This window comes from Motacilla alba, chromosome Z (assembly GCF_015832195.1).
Source record: "Motacilla alba alba isolate MOTALB_02 chromosome Z, Motacilla_alba_V1.0_pri, whole genome shotgun sequence".
In the NCBI taxonomy this organism is placed as follows: Eukaryota; Metazoa; Chordata; class Aves; order Passeriformes; family Motacillidae; genus Motacilla; species Motacilla alba.
Window position 1 is genome coordinate 63,133,773 of NC_052046.1, and position 24,085 is coordinate 63,157,857.

Sequence of the window (24,085 nt, forward strand, 5' to 3'; positions counted from 1 at the left end):
CTTTTTAATCCCAGCTATTTGTTTTTGCGTCATTGGAGGATGTCACAACCTTTAATGCAAACAATGTCACAACATCCTTGTAAAGGATGGAATATAGAACTCTCGGCTGTAAAATAGGAACATCAAACCTGAAACCATTACTACACTGCAGGTTTATGCTTGCACTGACACCTTGGTCAGGTGTGTGTAGTGGTGCATGGTCCTAGTGGCATGGCTGTGTTGGCAGCTGCCTATAGGATTGTTGTTAGTTGGACTGCAGTGTTGCAGGTTAGCAGGGAGAGCCTTAAAGCCAGAGTGAACTCACTTGGAAACAATACCATTTTATGTGTAGAAGTCACAGCTGTGTTAGGAACACTTGGGTGAGTATAGCATTCCCAATGCCTTATTGCCCTCTTCAACCTTGAAATATCATTTTTCCTGTGTGTCTTTACATCCTCTGACAGAACAGGACCCCAACTGTAATTGAAGTGCATATGCACAGCTGTAACATAAACATGTATTGTAATACTAAGTGTAAACCAGAAGCTTTGTTAAAAGTGCTCAAAATAGTTGAGTTTTATTTTAGAAATACCTCTATGTAAAGGCATTATCACAGAATTTTATCTGTTTGCTTGAGAAATAGCCTCCCAAAAAAGTTCAAGCAAGTTCAAGTTTTTATATAATGATTCTGTCTAAAAACACATAAATGGATTAATGCTGATATTTAAACATTTGTGTCTGACTTTGTTGTGGTGTCTAGGCAGCACTGGCTATCCAGGACAGCCACAAAGAGCTTCATAGGTTACTACTGCAAGAGAATGAGAAGACCAGTCGGAGCCATGGTTCTCGGCTGAACCTTGTTTTGGAACAAGAGAAATATCAGAATCTAGAAAAGCAAAGGGTGGAACTGGCCAACATACACAAAATGAAGCAGCAGTTTCAGCAAGAGCAGCAGCGGTGGCTGCGTGAATGTGACCAGCGGCAGCGGGAGCAGGAGGCAAGGGCGGGCCGGCTGGAGCAGCGGGAACGAGAGTGCCAGTGCGAGGAAGAGCTGCTGGAGCAGAGCCAACAGAGACTGGCGCTGCAGCTGCAGGAGTACCAGCAGAGTCTGGAGAGGCTCCGGGAGGGGCAGAAAATGGTGGAGAGAGAAAGAAACCATGTGAAAATGCAGAAGAAACTCGTGTGGCACTGGAAGCATGGTCAGCAAAGCAACCTGTTTTCACACACAGGGGACTATGAGGTTTGTTTTTGGGTTTCCCCATTGTAATTATACCCCTGACTGCATTCCCAGAAACCTGCCTTGACGAATAGGCCAGGATGTCTGGGTTTTGTTGGTTCTTAAAGTAATGAGTGAGCATGTGGGAAGCTGAGATTCGGGCATATCCTAGCATTTTCTTTGAATGTCATGAAGTTTAAACTGGGAAAGTGCGAAGTCCTGTCCCTGAGAAGGAGCAATCCTAAGCATGGGTGGATGCTGGTGATCACCTACTAGAAATCAACTTGACTCTCTACAGCTGCCTGAAAGGAGGTTGTAGCAAGGTGGGAGTCAACCTCTTTTCCCAGGCAGCTAGTAAGAGGATAAGGGGAAATGGCCTCAAGCTGTGACAGGGAAGGTTTGGTTTGGACATGGGGAAGAATTTCTTTGCTGAAAGGGTGTCAGGTATTGAAAACAGGCTGCCTAGGGAGGTAGCGGAATCACCGTCCCTGGAAGTTCAAAAAGTGACTGGACATAGTGGTATGATTTTGTTGATGTGATGGTGGTGTGTTGGGTCAAAGATTGGACTTAATGATCTTGGAGATCTTTTCCAGCCTTCATGATTCTATGATTCTGTGAAAAGGACCTGAGACTCCTGTGGTAGCACATGAGCAAACAACGTGCCCTTCTGCAGAGGTGGCACATAGTCTTCAGGGCTGCACTGAGTAAAGTATTGCTAGTAGGTCAAATGAGGAGGTTCTTCCTCTCTGCTCTGGACACACTTGGAGTCTGGCTCCCCCAGTACAAGAAAAACATAGAGCTGTGGGGTGGAGAGGAGGTAGAGAAGGAGGATGGATATCTGGTGAAGTGCCTGTTTGAGAGGAAGGGACATCTCCAGTGAGGAATCCTGAGGCTGTTCAACCTGAAGAAGAAATGGTTCTTATTAATGGGGGTTCTTTATTAATGGAGGTTCCTTTTAATGTATAAAAACACCTAAATGGAAGTTCTGAAGGAGATGGAGCGAGGTTCTTTTCAGTGGCACCTAGTGACAGAACCAGAGGCAATGGGCACAAACAAAACCACCAAAGATTCATTTTGAACATCAGAAAATTGTTTTTTCTTGTGGGAGTGATAGAGCCCTGGCACAGGTTGCCCAGAGAAGTTGTGGAGTCTCCGTCATTGGAGATACTCAAAAGCCACCTGCACACGGTCCTTGGCAACTGTCTCTATGTGGCCGTGCTTCGGCAGAGGGTTTAGCCCAGATGTCTTCTAGAGGTCCTTTCCAACCTCAACCATTCTGTGATTTTAAGCTCGATACCTACAAAACCCAAACTTAGTCAGATGTTTATTAAATTGAGAATACAGACATTATAAATATGAGAATCTTTGTTTTATTCTACTTTACTACTGTGTTTGTAAGATACATTGTGTCTCTGCATCTTGTAGAAAAAAATAATTATTGTAACGCTTAAGCATATAAAACACTTAATGAAGTTTTTGGTTGCTGTTCTTTTTCCTGGACCACTAGCTCCAGGGAGGAAAAGATGCACCTCCAGGAGTAACAAACATCAGGCTCTTGTGAACCCCGCATATCATATGTTCTGTTCCCTGAAACAACCAGCCCCCTAGGGGAAGAGGTTGGTTTGTGACTCCATCCCTGACAGTATGAATCCTTGGAGATGCTTATTATTTGGGGGTGCAATTTAAAGTAGCCCCAAAGCTGCTCAAGTATTTAATAATAAAAATTATTACGTTTTTGTTGAGAGTGAAGGATGCAGTTTGCCTCTGAACTCAGCTGTCTGGGTGCTTACCTGCCAGGTAGGTCCTCATCTCTAATACGTGCTTCACGGTTGTGGTCTTGATTTCCATAACTGTTCTCTAAAGCACCTGAAAATCAAAACATTTTATCTGGCTTTTCCACATATGGAAAGCTCACTGACCCAAACAGCTTCTTTTTCCCCTCAGGTTCTTGTTTTTACAAGAAAATCTGCAGAGCCTTTCTTCAAGCCATCACCTCCATAGTTTTTCAGCTGGCAACTCACCCATAACCATTTGGCATCTAAGATTGTGCCTGCCTGAGGGGTTAAAGGATTGGCCTCTGACCTCCCCCTTTTCATCCAGCTTTTGTGAACAATGACTTACCCATATATGCTTTCTAGCCCAAACAACAAAGACACTTTTTACTGGCATAGCATGTGCTGCAGTTTTGACTTGTTTGGCAGTACTTAAGAAGTGGATGATAAATCCAAAACTGAAGTTTCCCATCAGCTTTAAGGAATATGACTTCAGAAATCTTTTGAGGAGGGGAAGTTGAAGGATAATAGTCTGATACAGGGATATCCGGATTGCACAAAGAGGCAAAATAATTCAATGCTGAGTGTCAGAGAGTAGTAGTTTTTGTAATGTAATATTTCATTTGTAAGTCTACCTGTATTTTTTTTTTCAAGTAGACTACATAGCTTTGAATCCATCCAGACCTTAAGATTGTTTTTCTCCTGTGTTTCCGCTAGCATACTCCTTGCAGCAGTGGAACAGGTTGAGTGATTGTCAGTCAGCTGGTATTCCCCTCCCAATGTTTTTGTATTACACACAGCCTAGATAACTTTGTGTGACCAAACAATGCAATAACTCACTGTAATACTCCTGCTTCTTTTGGGATATTGGCCTTAAAAAACACCTGCAGACCAAGAGTCTGCAGGAGTTGCATTTTCCATCCTTGGGAGCCTTGGCTTGCTTGCTGAAGCTGTTTGCCATCCTCAGTTTGACTGCTGCAGCCCTGTTCTCTGTGATTGCCTGTCTATGTGAGGTGCAGTGTTATTTTTGGATTGCAGAGTACACAGATTTACGTATGAGAAGTGGCACCTTGTTGAGCCATGAGGCAAAATATTCATCCACTGTAAGTAGTCAGCAGAGCTCAATGCATCTCAGATAGTGGTCCTTTTTATCTGTTACTTTGCAGTTATTACTTCTTTCAAGGTGAGCTAAGACCAGATCTGCTAGGTTATTTCTGTTTATTCCTGAATGCACATCAAATGTAATGTGTTTTAAGGTTAACTTCTGGCAGATTAGATGACTATTTGCTATGAATCCCCATTCTGTCTGGCAGTTAATTTTCTGCATCCTGGTATAACGATTCTTCAGGATGATGCTTATAGTTGTGCACTTCAGTTTTACAAAGTGACAAGCAGGGAGTTGGACTCCATGATTCTTATGAGTCCTTTCCAACTTGACATATTCTGTGATTCTCTGGTTCTGTTACTTGACAAAGGTGAAAGTAAAATTCTCTGTTTTGTTTTTTGCTGGTTTGTTTCCCCTTCTGCAGATAATGGGACATAATCAATTGGACAGCTTACATGGTGAAAATGCATTCTACTTCAATGAAGCTGTAGTGTGTGTGTCTCTAAGAAGACTCAACAGATCAAATTCTTCTCTCGTTTATGAGGATGGTGTATATGGGATGAATATCTCAAATTCTGATGTGGCAGGGACTAGTGAAACTCAGGTGGACTTCAAAATGGACACTTCTTGTCAGCCAGCATTAACTAGTGCACTGTGGAAATCCACTAGTCCTTACCAGCAGATGTCTTTTTCCTGCAAAAGCAACAAGGATTCCTTTAATAATGGTAATTAATACTTTATTTAATTAAAAAGTAGTACAGGCAGTTTGTCCCCCTCTCTGGCTGAACAGTCCTAGGAACATAGACAGCTTGGTAGTTGTGGAAGCAAGAGATTTTGATAAAACCTTTGCATGTTTCTTTGCAAGATTTCTGATGATAGGTGAGAAAATCAGCAGAACAGAAATACAGAAAATTTCTGAAAAACCCCAAAAAACTCCTTTTTGTGTCTGCATAATAATACTCAGAATGTGTCTCTCAGTCTTTTCCCAATGCTTTTGGACCTATTTTTTTGTGAGCAGAAATCACTCTTCTTAAGTGCATTTTATTGATTGTTTGAGAACATATGTGCATTACTTGATGATTTCTGGTTGGAATAGTTTTTTTATTTCCTGTCTTAGAATGATAATCAGTGTTCAAACATCCTTTTCTTGCTTCATTGAGGAATGAAAATATCTTGAAAGATCTGTGGACAGACAATGGTATCACTTCTAAGGAACAATATAATGTTTGAAATAAGTTACATCAGTAACTCTTACTGCATTGCCCTTATTTATTCCTGCATTTTACCAGTACCCCCAAAGATACGTAGGCTGCATGGCAGTTACTGATGGTGGCTACCAAAATGAGTGGAAGAGGCTGCCTATCTGAGCACTGCATGCACTGAAAATTCCTTGAACGTCTTAAAAACTTATGAGCAACTCTAAACTATCTGGGGTTTATTTCTCATTTTGTACAATATTAGTTTTGATGTAACTTCTTTCATTAGTGTGAGTTGTTGATAAGGATGTAAAAACACAACAGCTAAAAGTCTCGGGGCCAATGGTGCACTTCTGGTGTAAGAGATTAAATGATCTGGTGGGGTTTTCTCCACAGTTGTGAAATTCAGGAGACGTGACATGGCAATGCTGCAGCAGTGCCTGAGCTCCCATTTTTGTGCAGTTGGCAGTGCAGAATAGCTTCTGTTCTCACACCAGCTTCTTGCAGGTCAGGTCACAGCAAAGACCAGAATTAGGAATTGAAAACATACACATGGTTAATTGTCTTACATTGATGATTAAGGAACTTGCTCCTTAGTACTCCTTGTAATGAATTAAACAGACATCCAGTACAGCCTTACTAGTCTTTGGTAGGTGGATTGCCAAAATAGCATGTTATAACCAAAGGTAGGGCAGGCTAGTCACATCACTACAATCAGCAAACCAAGCTGATTAGTAAAACAGATTAATATTTCTAAAAATGCCTAAATAAGTAGCCTGGTGAAACTTGTTCTAGTTTGGCTGTGGTTGTCATTTTAGTTAGTGTGAATTTGAAAAGGAACACATATGTGGGTTTAAACCTCTCAAAAGCGGCTTAGCTTGCACTGGCAAGCATACAGTTAGAAACTAACCAGGATACTTTCTGTTGAGCCCACATGAGAGCATCTTTTTTAATTAAACTGGCTTGTACCAGTTAAATTGCACTGATTCTAAGATAAGTTGGTGGAGCATCTGTGTCTCAAGACACAATGGACCAGTTTTGTGATCAGCTGTTGTCAATGCATACTGTGTAGACATCATTATCTTGCCCTGGAAACAGGGCACCAAGGCAGTCCTAGCACTCTTGCGGACAAGCTCTGGCTCCAGAGCCCGCCCAAGAGGCCACTGTTAAGTCTCTGTGACCAAGTTGGTGTTGGCAAAATATGCAGTTACTGCCTGAGTGGTGCCACAAGACACCTTATGCAAAGGAGCAAAGCAAATCCTTGCAGCATTCTGATAGTTCAGGTGATGCTGTGAAGCCTACCACTGCATTGCTGGAGCAGACAGGGCTGGAAGCCTTCCCCCGGAGAGATGTGGCATCACATTCCATGGTTGCATTTGTTATTGAGAAGGTGACAAGAATTTTATGCTGTGATCATGCAGTGCATGAATCTGCATGATTCAGACTTGCTTCTGTCTTGCATCAGGACCACTGTACAGGGAGGGACTGGGGATTGAGAAGAGTGCTGAATTTCCCCAAGGGGACTATGCACATGGAAATTATGCAAATTGCTTGTTCCTCAGCAGTGTCAATCAAATCGAACAATACAAACATTTCATACTAGGAAACTGATTTTCTTTTTCTTGAGTATTTTTGGTCATGTTTTCTTCCCCAGATAATTTAGCAGAGTTTCAGAAAATCTCCAACCTTTGCCTCCGCTTTCTGACACCTCTGCAGGATATAGTCAGTTCCAATCACTTTGAAGGAAAACCAGCTGAAATCCAATGAGGAAAAGAACTTCAAAGTTAGCTGAAATCTTCAATATTTTCATGTGGATGAATGTTTCATGGCATTTTCATGCGTTTCCATGCATTTTCCAGCTAGCTTTGTGTATAAAGTCTCATAATCATCTTTAAAAAAAACATTCTTAAATAATTTGTCAATGTAGAACTAAGAAACAAATACTGAGTATGGTTTACTGCATACAGCCATGCACCACATACATACATAGCCAGACCTAACATATAGTTAAAATTTTGTGTGTACAGAAGAAATTCCTTGGGTTTGATTAACTTTTACAGAATTATTAGCCATTTTGTAAGAAGTCTGCTGTGTCAAAAATACCTGCTTAAATTATTTAAAGAGAAGCACCATCTAAACTCGTTTCCAAGGAGTTAATCACACTGCATTCTACTGTATGTTAAGTACTATTCAATTAAGCTTCATAAATATACAGAAATGGAAATGGCTACATTACTGTGGTGCATAATTTTCCATTCATATTTCCTAAGGTAAGACATAGGTCTCTTCCCATAGCTATCATCATGTTTATGTATCATTGTTCCATGTGTATGGGAGGGAACTTCAGTAAAGAGCTTCAGGCAAGTTCCCACTGAACTGAAACTGGCATAAGTAACCTCACTAGAAAAGGTGTGTCAGTCAACAGGAGGAAAATATGATTGAAAGAAAAATGTGTTAATGCTTTACAGTAATGGTTGTGAAATTATCTGCATGAAAGAAGCAAGTACTTTGGCTAATTAAGAAGGAGTGGAAGTATAGGTTTTGTGTCAGACTAGACTGCGAATTGAATAAATTAGTCTTGCATTTAATTGACATGTCAAGTTAACTAGCCAAAGTGATGCCTGAAGATTTACCTATGGATTCACCTCTTTGATTTCAGGAATCAGTGCAATTTTAATTCTTTTAAGCTTTGAAGTGAACAGCATAGTTTGCTGCTGCTACCTTAACTTCATTTATTCAGACATTGTATCTACAGAAATAGAATTGAAAAGTGATAGATCTGGAAAACTGCTGAAACTTGAATGTGGGAAGGTTTTACCTCAGACATTTAGTGTGAAGGATGTGACACAGTAAAAAACATAGTTTAGATCTTTATGGGGAACATAGGAAAACCTGTGATCTTAATAAGCAGCCAAATGCAAACCCAAGGGGCAAAAACAGGATTCTATTTGACTAATGTAATTTAAATATTTTTAAAGGTCAGAAATTTGTACATATATGAGTATAAGCAAGTGAGATCGTTTGATTTTGGAAAAATAATTTATTTATAGCGGCTTTCATCAAAGTAAGTGGTTTCGAGAGATGTAGAACATTTAATTTGCAACAGAAAAAGCAAAGATTCCAGAAACAATGTGTAGTATCCTATAACTCCATATAGTTTATATGAAATTTCCTTCCTATTCCCTAAGGCAGATTATGCTAATGGTGATACTCTGTTTAAACTGTTCTTAAAACTGTATATCAGATTCATTTGCTTTGGTTTCCCATTGTTAATTTAGATGGCATTTAGAACAGTACATTTTTTGTTTGTGCTGGTTTCAGCTAGGGTAGAGTTAATTTTCCTCACAGTGGCTGGTATGGGACTGTGTTTTGGATTTGTGCTGAACACAGAGTTAATACAGAGATGTTTTTGTTATTGCTGAGCAGTGAGCAGGGCTTGCACAGAGCCAAGGCCTTTTCTGCTTTTGGTACAGCCACACAGGTGAGGGGACTGGGGATGCTTGGCAGGTTGGGAGGAGATGCAGCCAGGACAGGTGACCCAAACTGACCAAAGGGATATTCCAGACCATGTGGCACCATGCTTAGTGTACAAAGTGGGGGAAAGAAGCAGGAAAGGGGGGGACATTTGTGGTGATGTCATTTGTCTTCCCAAATAACCATTTTGCATTATGGGGCCTAGCTCTCCTGCAGATGGCTGAACACCTCCCTGCTCATGGGAAGCACTGAATTAATTCTTTGGTTTGTTTTGCTTGCATGCACAGCCTTTGCTTTCCCTATTAAACTGTCTTTTCCTCAGCCCATGAGTTCTCCTGCTTTTTCGCTTCTGATACTCTCCCTAGTCCTTTTGGTAAGAGAGGGTGTGGGGGGCTTGGTTTCTGGCTGGGGTTAAACCACCACTAAGGCTACCTTAGCTGACCTAAGTTAGTTAAGTTGCGGCCTAATGACATCGCATAAAAGTATCTGGTCTATGTTTACATCAGGGAGGCTGAGAACAATAGGCCTGGCTCTTTTATCATGTTTGTGTTAAGGTGAATTTGTTGCAGTCAGGAGAGATATACAATGTAAAACTGATGCAAGTGTGATTAAAAATAGGTGAAATATGCTTTGCACTACAGTGTTAAAAAGCCATCTGAAGGCTCTTTTTCTATGCTTCCAACTCAACACTGGATTTTGGCAAGGAGGAAATCTCAGTAACTCAGGGCCTTATTCAGATAGCATAGCCACTGCTGCTGCCAGTGCTGGAGGTGGGTGATGGGATACCATGATGAGGACTTAGTTGAGTAAGATTACTTTCATCACTTGGAACCTGGTAAATAATGATTAGCAGCACCCCCCAAAAAGTCAGCACAGTTCTACATATGTAATCATTATGAGTTAATTTTTTGTATTGTTATTGCTGAAAGAATTCCTTCTGAGTACATCTGATTTTTCTAAGCTGGAATTTTTCTAACTGTGTCCCATACAGCACACACTTTAAAACAGCATCCTTTGGAGTCAGTGACAGGACAGCCCCTTACCACTTGCAGAATTGCATGTGAAGATATGTTTCAACCTATTTTTTTCTGGTATGTCTAGTAATATTTTTAATAGTGCCATTTTTTTTTCCACTGTCCCATAGTGACCAAATTATTTCTGATTTTCTTTCACTTGGAAAGAGGGAAATTTTAAAAAAACCAAGGATGGTATGACCCATGGACCTCCCAGTTTGTCAGGGAGCCTCCTGAGCAGGTGTGATATTTTGAGCTACTTTAAATTTTTGGTCTTTTTTAATTGAGTAGATGCCACATTAAGAACAATTCTAAATTGATTTTTCAGAGTTTAATGTATCCCTACCACTCTAAGTGTGAATGGCTACACAGGTGAGCACATGCCCATTCAGTGCTCAGTGTAAGTTATAATGAGAATAAAATTAAATGGAAATATATAAGAATATGAGTTGAGGAACATCAGCACCAGCATCTTCCAACTTCAAAATCTCATTGATTTATTAGAATAATTAAGCGGTTACTTTTGACTCTGCAACAGACAACAGCAAATTTGCCTCTTCTCCATACGACAAAACACTGATTTCATGCTCTGCTGGAAAATTTCTGTGTCTCAGAGATACTTGGAGGAAATGAATCAGAGAGGAAGTATTTTTTTTTTCCTCTTGGGAATAACGTTGCCATTTCTTTAAAGCATATGGCAAAAGGGATTAAAATCACATGGCAATGTGATACTAAAGTGAAATATATGTCATTATATGTCACCTGCAATTAGTATATTTCAAGTAACACTTGCTTTTCACCTCTGTAGAAGTCAGATTTTGTATTTCTGTTACTGAATTTCTCATCTCAAAACACTTTTCTCATTTCTGAAAATAACCACAGTAGATGCAGCACTATAACATAATCCTTTAATTAAGGCAGCTAATGATATTCTGGTTTTATTTTGTTCGTTAATGTAAGTAATGCCTATCCTGTGTAATGTCTGTCTGATTTTATTCTTCCTATTATCTTCTCCTTTAGGGTTCATTCATTTGTGGAGGGAAGTTTAAAATAGTGCACATCTTTAAGGTTATGAATGGAGTAAAAATTGCCTGACCTTCTCTTTTGAGGTACCACTGGTGTTGGTGTAAGTCTGCACACCATATTCAGGCTTTCATTGACTGCAGACTTATTAAGCAGCAATAGGATGATGGCTGAATCTTTCTCATTTTTCTCACACTTATGGTTCCACCAACTTCAGTGTAGTGGTTTGTGGAGTCAGTGGAATTAGTGGTGTCAACGAAATTGGAATTTTGTGGATGATCCCCCTTATATGCAGATTTATTCTTTACATAGATTGTGTTTTTCCAGTAGGTGGAGGTTTCAGGGAAGTAGAGGGATGAAAGGAGAACGTTTCAAAGCAGAAAACCACGGGCATGAGGGTTTTAGCCAGACAACTAGTTTATAGCGAGCTGGATCCTGAGCTCCAGCTCAGGGATGTGTGGAGATGTGACTTTTGGTTAGCAAGTCTTCAGGGAAAGAGGCGATCTCTCAGGAAAAGGGCCACAATACAACAATCTTGCTGGTTGTTTGATGTTACAAAGATTCCTTGGGAGGTCTTCGTTTTCCTTGGGAAATGCTCTCTGTGGGTGGAGACCTGGCTGCAGTGCCCTGCTTTAGTACATTAAAATATTTTGTATGTATTTGGTAATGAAGTTAGAGCCTGAAACAGATGCACTAGTGTAAATAAATAATTCATTCTAATAGCTGAGAGAAGCTGTTTATGGATGATCAAATTTTGCAAGATACTGAGTATGCAAACACACCCTGTAAAACCATGTAGCTGAATCACCAAATGTATCTGTCTGGCTTATTTTGAAAAGTACAATCTCATTTTAATTATTTAGTATAATACTTTACATATTCCACGAAATGGCCTGTAGCATGTTGTACAAAAATAATGAAGTGTTAGTAATATGAAACCTCCTCAGCATCATCTGCTGTTAAATATTTATTAAGACACTGGGGAACATTGTCTGTCTTGTGCTGGTATTCATCACAGGAGCATCCAGCTGCCTTCCAATAAATTTCATTGGCTGTCACCCAACTGGTAAAGAAGATTTCATGAAGAATATTGTTCCCCCTTGCCAGATGCTGTAGAAACTTTCTTTTGGGTGTAAATTTTTAGTGGGGCAGTAGAGAGGAGGAGTCTTGGTGCTGGTGTGGAAGCTGGTTATAGTTTAATCAAATAGGAAGACTTCCAACAGTCACCTGCTGAGATTCCTTGACTGTTCCTTGGAAGTTTGATCTAGATCTGGGACATAAATGATAAAAAATAGATAGGATTTTTTAATATTTGTTTAGGGTCTGTTGTAGAAAAATCAAACCCATATAGTTTAAAAGTCATTGAATATATTTAATGATAAAGAATATATGAGAGACAGGGAAATCAGGGTATTTGGCAAGGATGGTGTTTTTTTCTCTTTATTAATTGAATTTGAAAATATAAGGATAATTGTTGCTGACAGAAAAACTGCAGGGAAGGTGTCTTCTGTGCAGAGCAACTTGCCATTGAAGCACAGTGCCACTGGGGAGGTGATGAAGGTCTAAGGAAGGCATTAAACACAGGCAGTTTAGAGCTGAAGTGAAAATGAATACAGCTGGGTGTTTTAAGACCTGTAGTAAAGGTGAGGTAGAAGGAGGAAGTGATGAATTCAGGCTTAAGGGTAAAACCAGTGTTGCTCATACGAGGGAGAAGTGGGAGCAGAAGTGAGGAAAGTGGATCCAAGTGCTCTCTGTGCACTCGTGGGATGGACTCACATGCTTATTTGATAATTGTGGGGTTTTATGGCTTTTGATGTACAATTTTTCCTTTAACTCTTATGCAGACTGTTTTCACAGCAGTTACATGTTCACAGAGCTTTTAGCAAACAGTTAAAAAGGACATTAATACAAAAATATTCAATCTCATTTAAAATTGCTATGCTTACAATGCAAAATATGGGGAATGTGCAGCTTTTCCAGTTTTTTCTTGATTTTTTCAAGGACTCCAAGAAGAAAACATGAGTGCATATACCTCCTGCCTGAATAAAAATGGCTGTGCTAATACTCAATATGCAGTAAAAAATAGTGAATATTTCCCTCAGTTTTGACCTTGGGAGAGAACAAGTATCTCTGTAACTGTAGATAAGAAGCTTCTCTCATGAGATGCTCACTCATGTAGTCGTGCTTCTATTTTTTCCTGTATTAATCAACAGCAGCAGCTTCTGTTAAAGGGTAAGATTAGCATGTAATTGATTTGAAACAGGTGCTTTGCCTGATTTTTTTCTTCTGCAGCAATTCTATATATTGACTTAGTGCTCTTCTGCTGGTCTCTTTTGAGTTTTGATCTTGTCAGCTTTTATGAGTAAGAAGTGGTGGATCTGGTCTGTTGTTGGGAATTTACCCTATAAAACCAAAGTGCTTAAGAGGAGACTTGAGTGTTTTATAAATTACCTCACCCTTTTGGCTTTTGTAACAGACCTGTGCCCTTCTGCTGCTCAAGAAAATGTTTGCCAAAGTCCAGAGCCCACTTCTTTATGTTGCACCTGAAAGACTGGCCAAATGCTGGGGACTAAATTGATTTTTTGCCAAGGTCTTTGATTTCATGTTTATTTCAAAGTGAAAAAAAAAAAAAACCAACAAAACAACCTGCAACCAAAGAGCGTCCATAAAATACGAGGCAGAGTTAATCAACACTAACATCTGTCTGTGGTAACAGCTCAGAAGAGGAGTTTTGATGTGTAAATGTCCCCTTTTGTTTCAAAGGGAATGACTTCATGTTCTAGAGACTGCTTTTTCAGGGTTAATGCTAGTTGTTTCTCTTTTTTTGGGGGGGAGGGAAGGCGATAAAGCGTCGCTGCAGCTTTTTATCTTCAGGGTGCAAATTGGGACAGTGGGTGAGGGAAGTGTGGGGATGTGCTGGCAGGCAGCAGAAAGGGGAGCTGGTTCATTGTCCCTTGAGTCCTTGGTAGTGCTGTTTGTGTCTGAAACTTTATGGGGTTTCTGTTTCTCCATTAAGCATTCAAGCAGGAGCATTCCCTACTGATGGCAGTTTGTTCTGCCTTCAGCCGGCTGGCCAAATGACTTCAGCAGATGATGGGCTAGGAGGAAATGATTGCAGACCACTTAGTTTACACCCGCATTGAACACCTGAAAAAGGAGGCTGAGGGGGTTTTCAGTGCTTCCCCACCACTGTTGTCAGTGGGCAGGCGAGCAGCCCTGCCCCTGGAGAGGTGCTCTGCGTGGGAGTGCGGCTGCCCTGGGTGGGGCAGTGACCCTGCGGCGGCAGCTGGTCACGTTCCTTATGATCCTGTGTAGGAAGAGTGTTCTTGGGGTTTTATGGTTCTTTCCTCTTGATCATATGAGTGCAGCTGCGTTTAATGAGCTGGAAAAGAAGTAGGTCAATAAAACATGTGTTCGTTGTTAGCAGAATACCTGTTGGACCACGTGTTTGTCTGTAATTGACCATCTAAAGCTTCAAAGCTTAGCACAAAGACAATTTAATAGGGAATTCATACTTAAATAAATTAATAATAAGCAGAAGCAGACAGCTGTCAGGCAGTCTGACCTCCCAAGGTGAGACTGCGGGTATTTAATGTGCAGACAAATTATGATTTCAGGTCAGACCTATTTTTAAATCTCTCTTATTGATATGCATTAGAAAAACAGCATGACAAAAATAGCTTAGAACCTGTGTGCTCCAAAAACCGATACAACTGATGACATAGCCATGTAACTTAGTTAAAATTTTAATCAACCTAATCAATTTTAATCAGCATGCTATGAATTTGATGTCAAAGGGACACTATCAGTATTTGAGCTTGAGTTATTTTTTAAAATATTTTCTTTGGTAAACACCAGTAATATTATGTTTACTGGGCCTTAATAAAAGAAGAGTGACTGTATCATCACATTACTCCAAAACCTGGAGTATGAGTTGGAACTTTATGATAAATGCCATTTCAGTGGAATAAATATGTATTTTGTGTTTCTTGAGCCAAGAATTAGGTCCAAATTGTCTAGACAAAACTTCTCTGAAGACTTAGGAGGCAAAATCTGAAAATGGACCTGCATTGTTTTACCTAAGCCAGCCAACTACAAAGAGTAGAAACATGCAGAATGATGGCAACCCCAGTAATTTTACCATGATCAAAAACGCAGCACACAGATGTAGAGAAGAGTTACGTTGCAGACCTTATTCATCATAGACTTTGAATTCCTTCTGTTCTCTGTCTTGTAAAAAAAAAATGCACCAAAAGCTGCTAAGACTAATTAATGTAGGATATCTTCTGAAATAATTTCTCATCCGCATTTTGTGTAAAGATCTCTTACTCATGAAGGTGGTTATTTGCTTGAGAAATACAGTGGCTACTTTTTCACAGGGTTAGGATGGTCAAAAGTAAATAACAGCATTACAATTCCCAGACCTATTTTCTTCACTTATTTAGTCAGCTGGGAAATGGATTAGGCTCCTCTTTCCTTGGTAGCTTTAGGGTCAAAAATTTTTTTCCCAGTGTTTTTTTGAGACCCAATACCAAATTCATTTTCTGCTGTGAAGGGCCTGGTTTGTTGATGGTATGTGGGATCTCAACTGCCAGCAAAACTGCTGGGAATTGACCTCAAATCATCAAGGCTCACATATAGATTTTCTATAGTAAGTGTTCTTTTCTAGGTTGGTAGCAGCAGTATCTTGGTTGTTCCAGGTGATGCCCTGGCGTTCCAGGTGCCCAATACCACTGCATGGTGTTCCCTTTCTTCCACCAACTTTAAACAACTGAACCTGTAATATGGAAAATCCGTTGAAATCTGGGAAAGTCTTAGTAGGCATTAAAAAAAGCAATCAAAACTGGTCATGGTACCTTTCATGGTGAGGAAAGGGAGAGAGGCTGAGGTGCTTGGATTTCCCGGGGGAATTGGCTGTCTGTTGCTAATGAATCTGCACGGAAACCACTGGGAGCATCATTAGAGACAAAGAGCTGCTGTGGGATTTTCCAGTGGGTTTTTCAGTGGACCCCATGGGAGTTAGGCTGCCATTTGCTGTTGAACTGTGGTGGCAAATGAGAGCCTGTTACCCTTGAATTCCTTTGAATATCCCAGACCCGGTAGACTTAGCACTGGTTGTTAGGTGTCTGCTTGTGCTTTGCATTATGCATGAGTGCCAGTGTGGGGATTAAATAGAGCAGCTCTGCCGTTTCAAATAGCTGTGGCCTGAAGCTGATGTGTCAGCTGTCAGTCCAAATGAACTTGGTACCAGTTCTTATAAGTACATGTGAAACCGAAACCTAACTCTATTATTTCAGAACGTTAGTGTTTTTGTAACTTTAAATCTATTTGTTGCTAAAAGTGGCATAAATCGCTCTTCATTTAATGCAGTTTTATTATGCAGTTTTATTTTGTAAAGAGGGTCAGTGTGACAGATCTCGAAGAGTCACAGAAAGGTAATTGTCTGCAAAATCCATGTGGTGGTTCCTTTTACCCTCCCCCCTCCACTCCCCCCCCAACCCCTTTTTTCTTCCCTTTTTTTTCCCCCCTTCCTTTTCAGAAATGACTAAAAAGTAAAAAAGTATCCAGCCTGGCCTGACCTTAGAGCTAACCCAGCTGTGAGGAGGAGTTTGAAACCGAGGCATTCTGAGATCCCTTCCAATTTGAATTATCCTGTGATGCTGTGAAATCAGGGTCAGAGCTGAAGGAGGAACACTAAGGACTTTCTGTTCAAAACACAGAGACTTGAGAGGTTTTTTGTTTGGAGTGTTTCTCAGTGCCTTGGTTCTCCTGTCCTTCCCACAATCTTCACTGTGTGCAGTCTAGCCTTAACATCAAGAGCTCTGATCCTGGGGGAGAGAGAGGAGGGGTGAAGAGGGTGAAGGAGAAAATCTGTGGCATTTATTTGATGTGGAAGTGCTTACATCCTATGACAACAGACAGGAGGTGAGAATCAGTGTGACTAATGAGTTGTTTACTTGGCTTTTGTATCCCCTGCCCCCCCAGGTACATGGGCTGTGTTTGTTTTTATATGTATTGATTTCAGATTCCTGCAAATACCATTCCTTTGTCCTTCACCTTGTCAGCAGTTTGTGAGATAATGCTAATCCTGTCTCTTAATGCTGTGGAAAAGGTAGGGTAGTTAGGATGCAGAATGCTACTTGTTTTTTCTTTCTTTTCCTGTACAACAGTACCGTGTTTTTAACCAGGAGCTGTCTTTTGTCAGAGTTTGGACTCAGACCCTGTTTGGAAAACTGAGGTCCCCTTATAAACTCCCTTGAGAACTGATCCCGCATATTACAGGCCTGCCATCTGCCATTGTTTTTATATTGAGGTGGTCTAAAAAAGTATGGAAATAGTAGAGTGCCTCTCTGCAGTTTCCTGATGCTTGTCCTCATGGTACCAGACCTAAACCCAAGGAAAATGGGGAGAAAATTGAATTTGTTTTTAGTATTGAATTTGACAGTATCTGTGTGAATAAGACGATTTGTGATTGGATCCAGAATTCATTAGAAACAGCCTTTTTGAATTTGTTAGAAACAGCCAGAATTTGTTTGAAATGCGTTTTGCAAAAATTGGTGGGGAAGACTGCTGGGAATGCCTGGGGTTTCTTTATTCAATGAAATGGTCTTAGCTGAGATTAAAAGGAGTAAAAGCTGTACTTTAGGAGTATTTAATACTGAGGTGTGGCACAGGCTACAAGTCCCAAAAAGGCTGAAGTGCTGTCATAGATTACCTAATATTTATAAAGCCTCAAGTGCACTCTTTTTTTGCCTTGGGTGTTTGACCAGCCCAATTTTGAAAAAGTGGATTTCTCTTGTCTGCTGTTCACTTTTACCTAGGGTATCCATGATGCAGCTGTGGATCTGGCTTGTTCTTAAGGAAAGACTTACCTGGAATATTGTAGGAGAAATATATTTTATATAAGTGAGAAACAGGTGAAGGGAGCTTCAGTTTTCACATAAATTCTAGGGTCCAGGGGGTACAGAGAGATGCTGACAGCTCTTGGCTGGTGCAAAAGTGGGAGGGAGCAGAAACCTGTGTCAAGAACAGACTGTGGAAGGATCTGAGCTACAGCTCAATTTTGTTAAAGCTTTGGAAATAGTCAGGGAGTATTTTCTGCATTTATCTAACTGTGAAAGAAAAACAGTGTAAATGAGCAAGTGGATGGCTACAGTCCTTTGGTTTGTCCTCTTCTGCAAGGGTGTGGGAGCACAGCAGCAGGCAGAGCCCAGCCCGGGCAGCAAGGGTGTGGGCAGGGGCTGTACCCCAGCTTTTGCTGGATGCTGATGATGTGGGTGCTGGTCTGGTGGGCGCGCTGTTGAGCCAAACACAGACTGTCAGAGTGAGCATCTCTTGGTAGCTTGGAGGAGAGCAGAAGAAAGGGTAAGTAAATGCTGAATTTAAACAAAGGGGATAACACAGAACTCATTTTATGGCTGATTTTGACAGATGAATTACAGTCACGTTGACGGAAGATCATAAAAGCCCAGTGGTCTGTATTTGCTTGACTCTCGATCCATAGTGAATTCTGATGTTTGCCTCAGTGCAGCAGAGAATGGGCCTGGAGAGGGACTGGGGAGTTCCCATCGGTGCCCCAGCTGCCAGGGTATCATGGAAGAGCTTCTTGGGTGTCACTTTCTGATAGCAGCCCCTTTGCCTTGCTGTCTGCACAAATAATCAGTTTGTTTTCCTTTTTTATTTTTATTAAGCATCCTCAGCTCTCAGAGTTCTTTAGTAGACATCAGCTGATGTTTTCAAGTCTGGTTTCAGAAGTTTCCTCCTTGTTTTGGGAGAACGTTTCAAGAGGAAGATTTCTCCCACCTTTTTCCTGCTCAGCGACAAGGGCAACTCAGTTTCCCCATGCTATACCAGAGAGGTCAGAGGAGGCTTCTTGGCTGCTCTTACTGTTCTGCATTACAACAACCAAGGTTGACTGGCAGTTCAGTCCACTTTTCCCAGTCTCCTTTCACCTAAAACTGTTGTTACCATTTCTAGCACTTCTTCCACACTTCACATGCATCTACTCTTGGGGCACATCATGCCTGTGATAGCAGCTGGTCTGCTAGCTCAGCTGCTTCCAGCATGGTACTGGGCAGAGAGACAGCAGCCATCCTCCCCGATGGCAGACTGAGTGTGTGTTGGCCTTGGGGACACATTGTGCTTTTATTAGGCAGAGTCTGTGTTGAGTGCCACCTGAAGTGCATCCAAAACCAGCCCCTCCCCTCCTCAGTTAGATTAAGCACAACCTTTCCAGCCTGAAGTGACTAGGCGCCCCAGCAGCAGCTGTGCTCTTGCCTCCTGGATGCTCTCCTGCTGTTCAGGTTGTCCAGATACAATGTATTTAGGGAAAAAAATAAAAAAGAAGCTGAACTAGTGATAAATCATTTATTTTGATAGTGACAGGATCTGATTTGTTTTTCCCAAATGCTGAGAGTTTCCATTGCTCAGCTCTGTTGCTTGTAGTTATAACAGTTAATGAGAATGGTTTGAAAACAGCTACTGTTTTAATTGCTGGAGCAATTACTGTTTGGTTTTGATGGTGGAAAATAATTGCATGTAAGGTGTTTCTTTTCTGTGTATTTTCAAATTTGTAATTAGGCTTCTCAAATTATGTACTTCATAAACTTTGGAAACAGATCTTTCAAGTAAGTGTTTACTCCCTGGTATTCTTATGTATATAACTTGGGTAATGTGAATAGACTCAGAAGACTTAAAAGAAATATTAATGTAGGTTAAATTACCTGAAAACCTAAGTGTTTAGAAGTAGAGGAACTTCAGCTAGTAGTGCTCTTTTTAATAAATAAACAGACCAAATGCATCCAGTTTTCATACAGACAGGTAGATATATTTTTGCTTTCTTCTGTTGGCTGCAAATTGCAATCTTTTTCTAATATAACCATCAAAAAGAAATAAATGCAGACATCATTTTCAAAAAATCAGGCCTGTTTGACTAAGTTAGGGAGTCAAGACTTTCTATGTTATGTATTGCAAATAACTCACTTGCAATCAAGGCTTACTCCGGATTTTCATCAAGACTGAAACTTAATCCAGTATAAAACAGCAAAAGAAAGACAACTGAAGACTAATTTTTGTAACGTTCTGTGTCATACCACTATGACTAAGCTCATTTATAAATACCTTGCTCCTGCCATTGACTCTGCAGTCTTGGCAGCAAGAATAAGATGCATGTGGTTTATGCTGGGAGCTGTAGCCCCAAAGCCTGTTTGCTCCCCCCAGCTGTGAGAGTATCAAAGAGGGGAAGATGCTGAAGGCAGAGGCTGTGATACGATGTGTTCCCACATGCCCATTGCATAATCATACCACACTGCTCTACACACCCCATGCCAGGGAGCAGCCAGAGAGCCTGGGTTTTTCAGGGTGCCAGCAAGTTTGTTTTGCCTTGAACTCCTGCTTCAGTGAACAAGACTGATGAAAGTCACATATATTTGGGGAATGCCAAATGTGGGCATGTGCCATGATGAATTGCCACCAGCTAAGTGACATGGTGTGTAAAAGTGCAAATGGATCCTTCATAGTAGATTTCCATTGCACATACATGTGAGAAGTAGGGACCAGAGCAAGCATGAAATGTCTCTTCAGCTCTGCATGAATGATCAAGGCTCAAAGAACCCCAGTTCTTGGTTTGCGTGCTTCTGGCATTACCATGCTGTACAAGGAGTTCAAAATTCCCTTTCTTTCTGCAGAGTCCTTTTATTGAGAGGGAAGAATGAAAATTTAACCCTCATGATGTAATAGAGTCAGTCAGGCTAAGATTACAGTGAGAAGTATTGCAGCATATCCGTTACAGACATTTTTCATTACTATGCATGAGGATACACATTCTTTAATACGCAGCTTATTTTCATGGTAAAGTTGCTTTGAAGAAGTACAGATGTAGAAAAGCCAACTACTGAGATGCAGGTCCTGAGGGCCCAAAGCACTACCAAATAGTGACTAGGGATAAAACCCAACTGTAGTTGTGTTGTTTTGGTTTATAAAGCTATATATGGATGGTCATAGAATTGTTCATTGTGGAATGCTGGAAAACAAGTACCTGATTCTCTGCATTGTGGGAGAAAATTGAAAAGATAACAAGATCCTTGTGAAATAATGTTCTAATGTCTGGATGCAAGTGTTTCTCTCCACGTCACATGAAAAAAGATCAAGTCAGAATAGAGTAGGGTAGTTTGTGTCAATAAACACAGGTAAACTTTGTAGAAAAAGCTGAATGCAAGTGCCAGCCATGTAGACTTTTAACTTTGCTTACTTAATTCTTTTGCATCTATAAAAGGAAAGCTTACAAATAAAATTCTGTGTAATGGTGAAAACTGTATTAATATTACAACTGTATTACCACTAACGAAGGTACTGATTACATGCTGTGTGTTTCCCTCCAGCTCAGTTCTGACCTCGTTTATGTCTTTCCCTTATTGTGTGTCTGTTTAGTAAAGTATGGCTACACATTTAAAATTATTAATATTATTTTTATTACTTGAATAGATTTCACTAACTTTGGGTAAGGTACCTCTCACCAGGCTGTAGTATAATTTGTTCCCAGAGTACTGTTTTCCTTTCCAGACAGATGCAGCAAACTAGAGAATGGTGCTAATGAAAAAGTCAGAATTTGCCCTTTTTAATGGCATGGGCATGGCAGAAAATGCATTGTCCTTCTCTTGTGTGTTACAGATCTGAATACATCACAGACCCAAGGTTCCCAGACAAGTGTTCCAAACTCGGGATCCATCCAGTCATCACAGGTAGATGAACTGCTGCTGAACCACAAGCCTGAGAGCCTGCAGGATGCAGAGAGTGGAGCCAGAGTAGAGGAAAAGATTGTTTACCTCTGATAACTTGTTTTCTAATCTCAGTAGCACTTTGGAAAGATAACTGTGTTTGCTTTTCTAAATTTCTGTAGTTGTTCTCTGTATGACCATCTGACTTTAAGTATTTAATAGTAAATGCAAAATTTCCCCTGTGATAAATATAACAAGTAAGTTATTTTGAAGCCATTGTTGTATAATCTCTAATTTATGACATGATTTCAAATGCTTTGCAAGAAGCAATGAGTAGCAGGAGAGACATAACATTTTGAAATTGTAAAGGTGGCACTAAGGACTGTGAAAGCTAGTGTTGATTTTCGCGAATCCTCTTCTTACAAGAATGAACTGAGATGGGTCTGCTACTTGAGATTTCAGAGTGTGTATCAGTAACAGCTGTGATATAACATGAGAAGACAGCAATGTAACAATGATGGCTCGAGTCTTTGCTGAAATGTGCTATATACCCTTAGCTGTTGGGTCATTTTCCTTATTGTCTAGCTCAGGAACTGCTCAGAAGGGGATGTTTTTTATGGTCTGAGCATAATTGCATAATTAAGTGTTTTTTCATGTCTCAAAGCTTATTACCATTTTGATACTACTGCCAATTTCTGTGCAGAGATGCACTAAATCAGTTATTGCATTATAACTGTTCCTCATTTCAGTAAGTGTCCTTACACATTAAAATTTACTAGATAAAACCATCTCACTGGTCAAAAGAAAAGAAAGGGGATAAATAGTAGGCTTCAGTTAACTGAACTCTTCTGAAACTCCACTGCTTTCCTGTGTAGAAATGGGATAGCTTTCTGCTTTCAGATTTCTGGGATTCTGTGTCTTAGGCAGTAAGAAACATGTTTTGTTCCTCTAGTGCCTTTTTTTCTTTCTGAAAAATTTGTACACTTCTGTCAAACTAAATAAATGTTCTGTGCATTTCTACAAAACTGTAATTTTGATTCATTATGAGATCCTCCAGAGAAATAAAAAAAAAAGGAAGAAAAAAAAAAAAGGTGTCCAGGTCTTGTTTGCACTGAGCTCTGCTGAAGATGTGTGTCGCTGGTCCAGCATAACCAAAGCTGTGTATTTCAGCTGGCAAAACCAAGGATGTGCCTATCACCGCTTAGCATGGCTGATGGCAGTGGCAGGGGTGCAGCAGAATTGCAGCTGCACAGCTCTTGGATGCTCCTGCACAGCTGCCTCACATCTGCCCAGCTCAAGGAGCAGAGGAGTGCAGGATTGCTCCCACCCATTTGACTGGGTCAGCCCAGTAGTTTCCATTTTACCCTAAGCCTTGTGTTGTGCAGCATCTTTTGCAGGGCACAGAGTTTTAGATGTGTGCATTTGTCAGCTAGGGTTTCCTGACTGAGAAGGATTCTCTTCCAGGGACTTGGATGCTTCAGGGAATACCCTAAAGCAGAGCTTTTTGAGCTGCATCTTAACTGGACTCCAGAGTAGTTGTTCACTTGGTATCTTGGGCAAACAACCGAGCACCTGGCATGATGAGCAGGAAGTGATTCTTGGCTGTATTACCTGATGTGCAAATGCCATCAGGGAAAGACTGGGCCTGCAGATGTGGTTTCCGGTGGCTGTGTTCAGCTTTCAAGACTCCTGCTAACCTGACAACACTTTAAAAATATCTCTTTATAAGAGAAAAAAAAAAAAAACAACAAACTTTTTTAGAATTTCTAGAACTGTTTTATCTTCCTTACTTTTCACAATTAGATTAAAATTAAAATGTGGATCTAACTTCTCTTAAGGGCCCAGCAGTGCAGCAATGAATTCAGGGTTGCCACCTGAGCAGCTCTTTGGCAAGTTTCTGAGTAGCCCGACTAATTTCTTGGGATGCTGTATACCCCAGGATATGTGCCTTGCCCAGAGACCCATGGGAAATTGAGAAAAAAATGAGCCGTTTTCTCCACAGTTATTCTCTCTGCATTTTATTATGCCTTGGCTGAAACATCTGGTATTGGTTACTGTCTAATCCAAACTGTTGGATGGATTGCTCCTTTCCCAGTTGGGGTGGGAATTCCCACATAAGCATCTTGCCACTGAGAGAGTAAGAGATGGTACTGCTTCTCTCATCAGTTTTAATTGAAGGGCTGGGAGCTGAAAAGTGGCTGGCCCAGACTTCAGCTCTTGTGCAAATTCTTTAAGTCCCTTAAAATCAGGCAGCATCTTATTTTGCTCACCTGTGTTTACAGTAAAACTTCTGACATTTCAGAAAGGCGAAGGCAGGAAACAGGTGGCCTCTAGATTTAGGTATTTTAATTGTAGAAAATGTTTAAAGTATAGGCCAGTGTGTCTTGGCAGGTGCTCTTTATAACAAGATGTATTATGCACCCCTGAACTCTGTCCATTATTTAGGCATTTCTTAATACTTAGCAGAATTTAAACACAGCCCCAGTGAGACTCAGCTATTTTATCAGTCTTTGTTTTCAGTTACCATCAGGCATATATTAATGCTGGGTCGTCTTTTTTAATTAGAAAAATATATTCAGAAATTCTTTTCAC

General features: G+C 40.5%; 1 protein-coding gene across 15 annotated transcripts in view; it reads left to right on the plus strand.

Moving 5' to 3' along the window:
• ARHGEF28 (Rho guanine nucleotide exchange factor 28) overlaps positions 1 to 22,592 on the plus strand; it is a 124,230-nt gene extending 101,638 nt beyond the window's left edge. For 14 of the 15 annotated variants that reach the window (XM_038125501.1, XM_038125500.1, XM_038125502.1 and 11 more), the window contains 3 exons: positions 740 to 1,219; positions 4,497 to 4,797; positions 21,447 to 22,592. In XM_038125501.1, coding sequence (XP_037981429.1) covers positions 740 to 1,219; positions 4,497 to 4,797; positions 21,447 to 21,607 — 942 coding nt within the window. In that variant the 3' untranslated portion in view covers positions 21,608 to 22,592. The remainder of the gene's footprint in view (positions 1 to 739; positions 1,220 to 4,496; positions 4,798 to 21,446) is intronic. The other variant, XM_038125495.1, reaches the window with a different exon arrangement.
• The last annotated feature ends 1,493 nt before the right edge of the window (positions 22,593 to 24,085 follow it).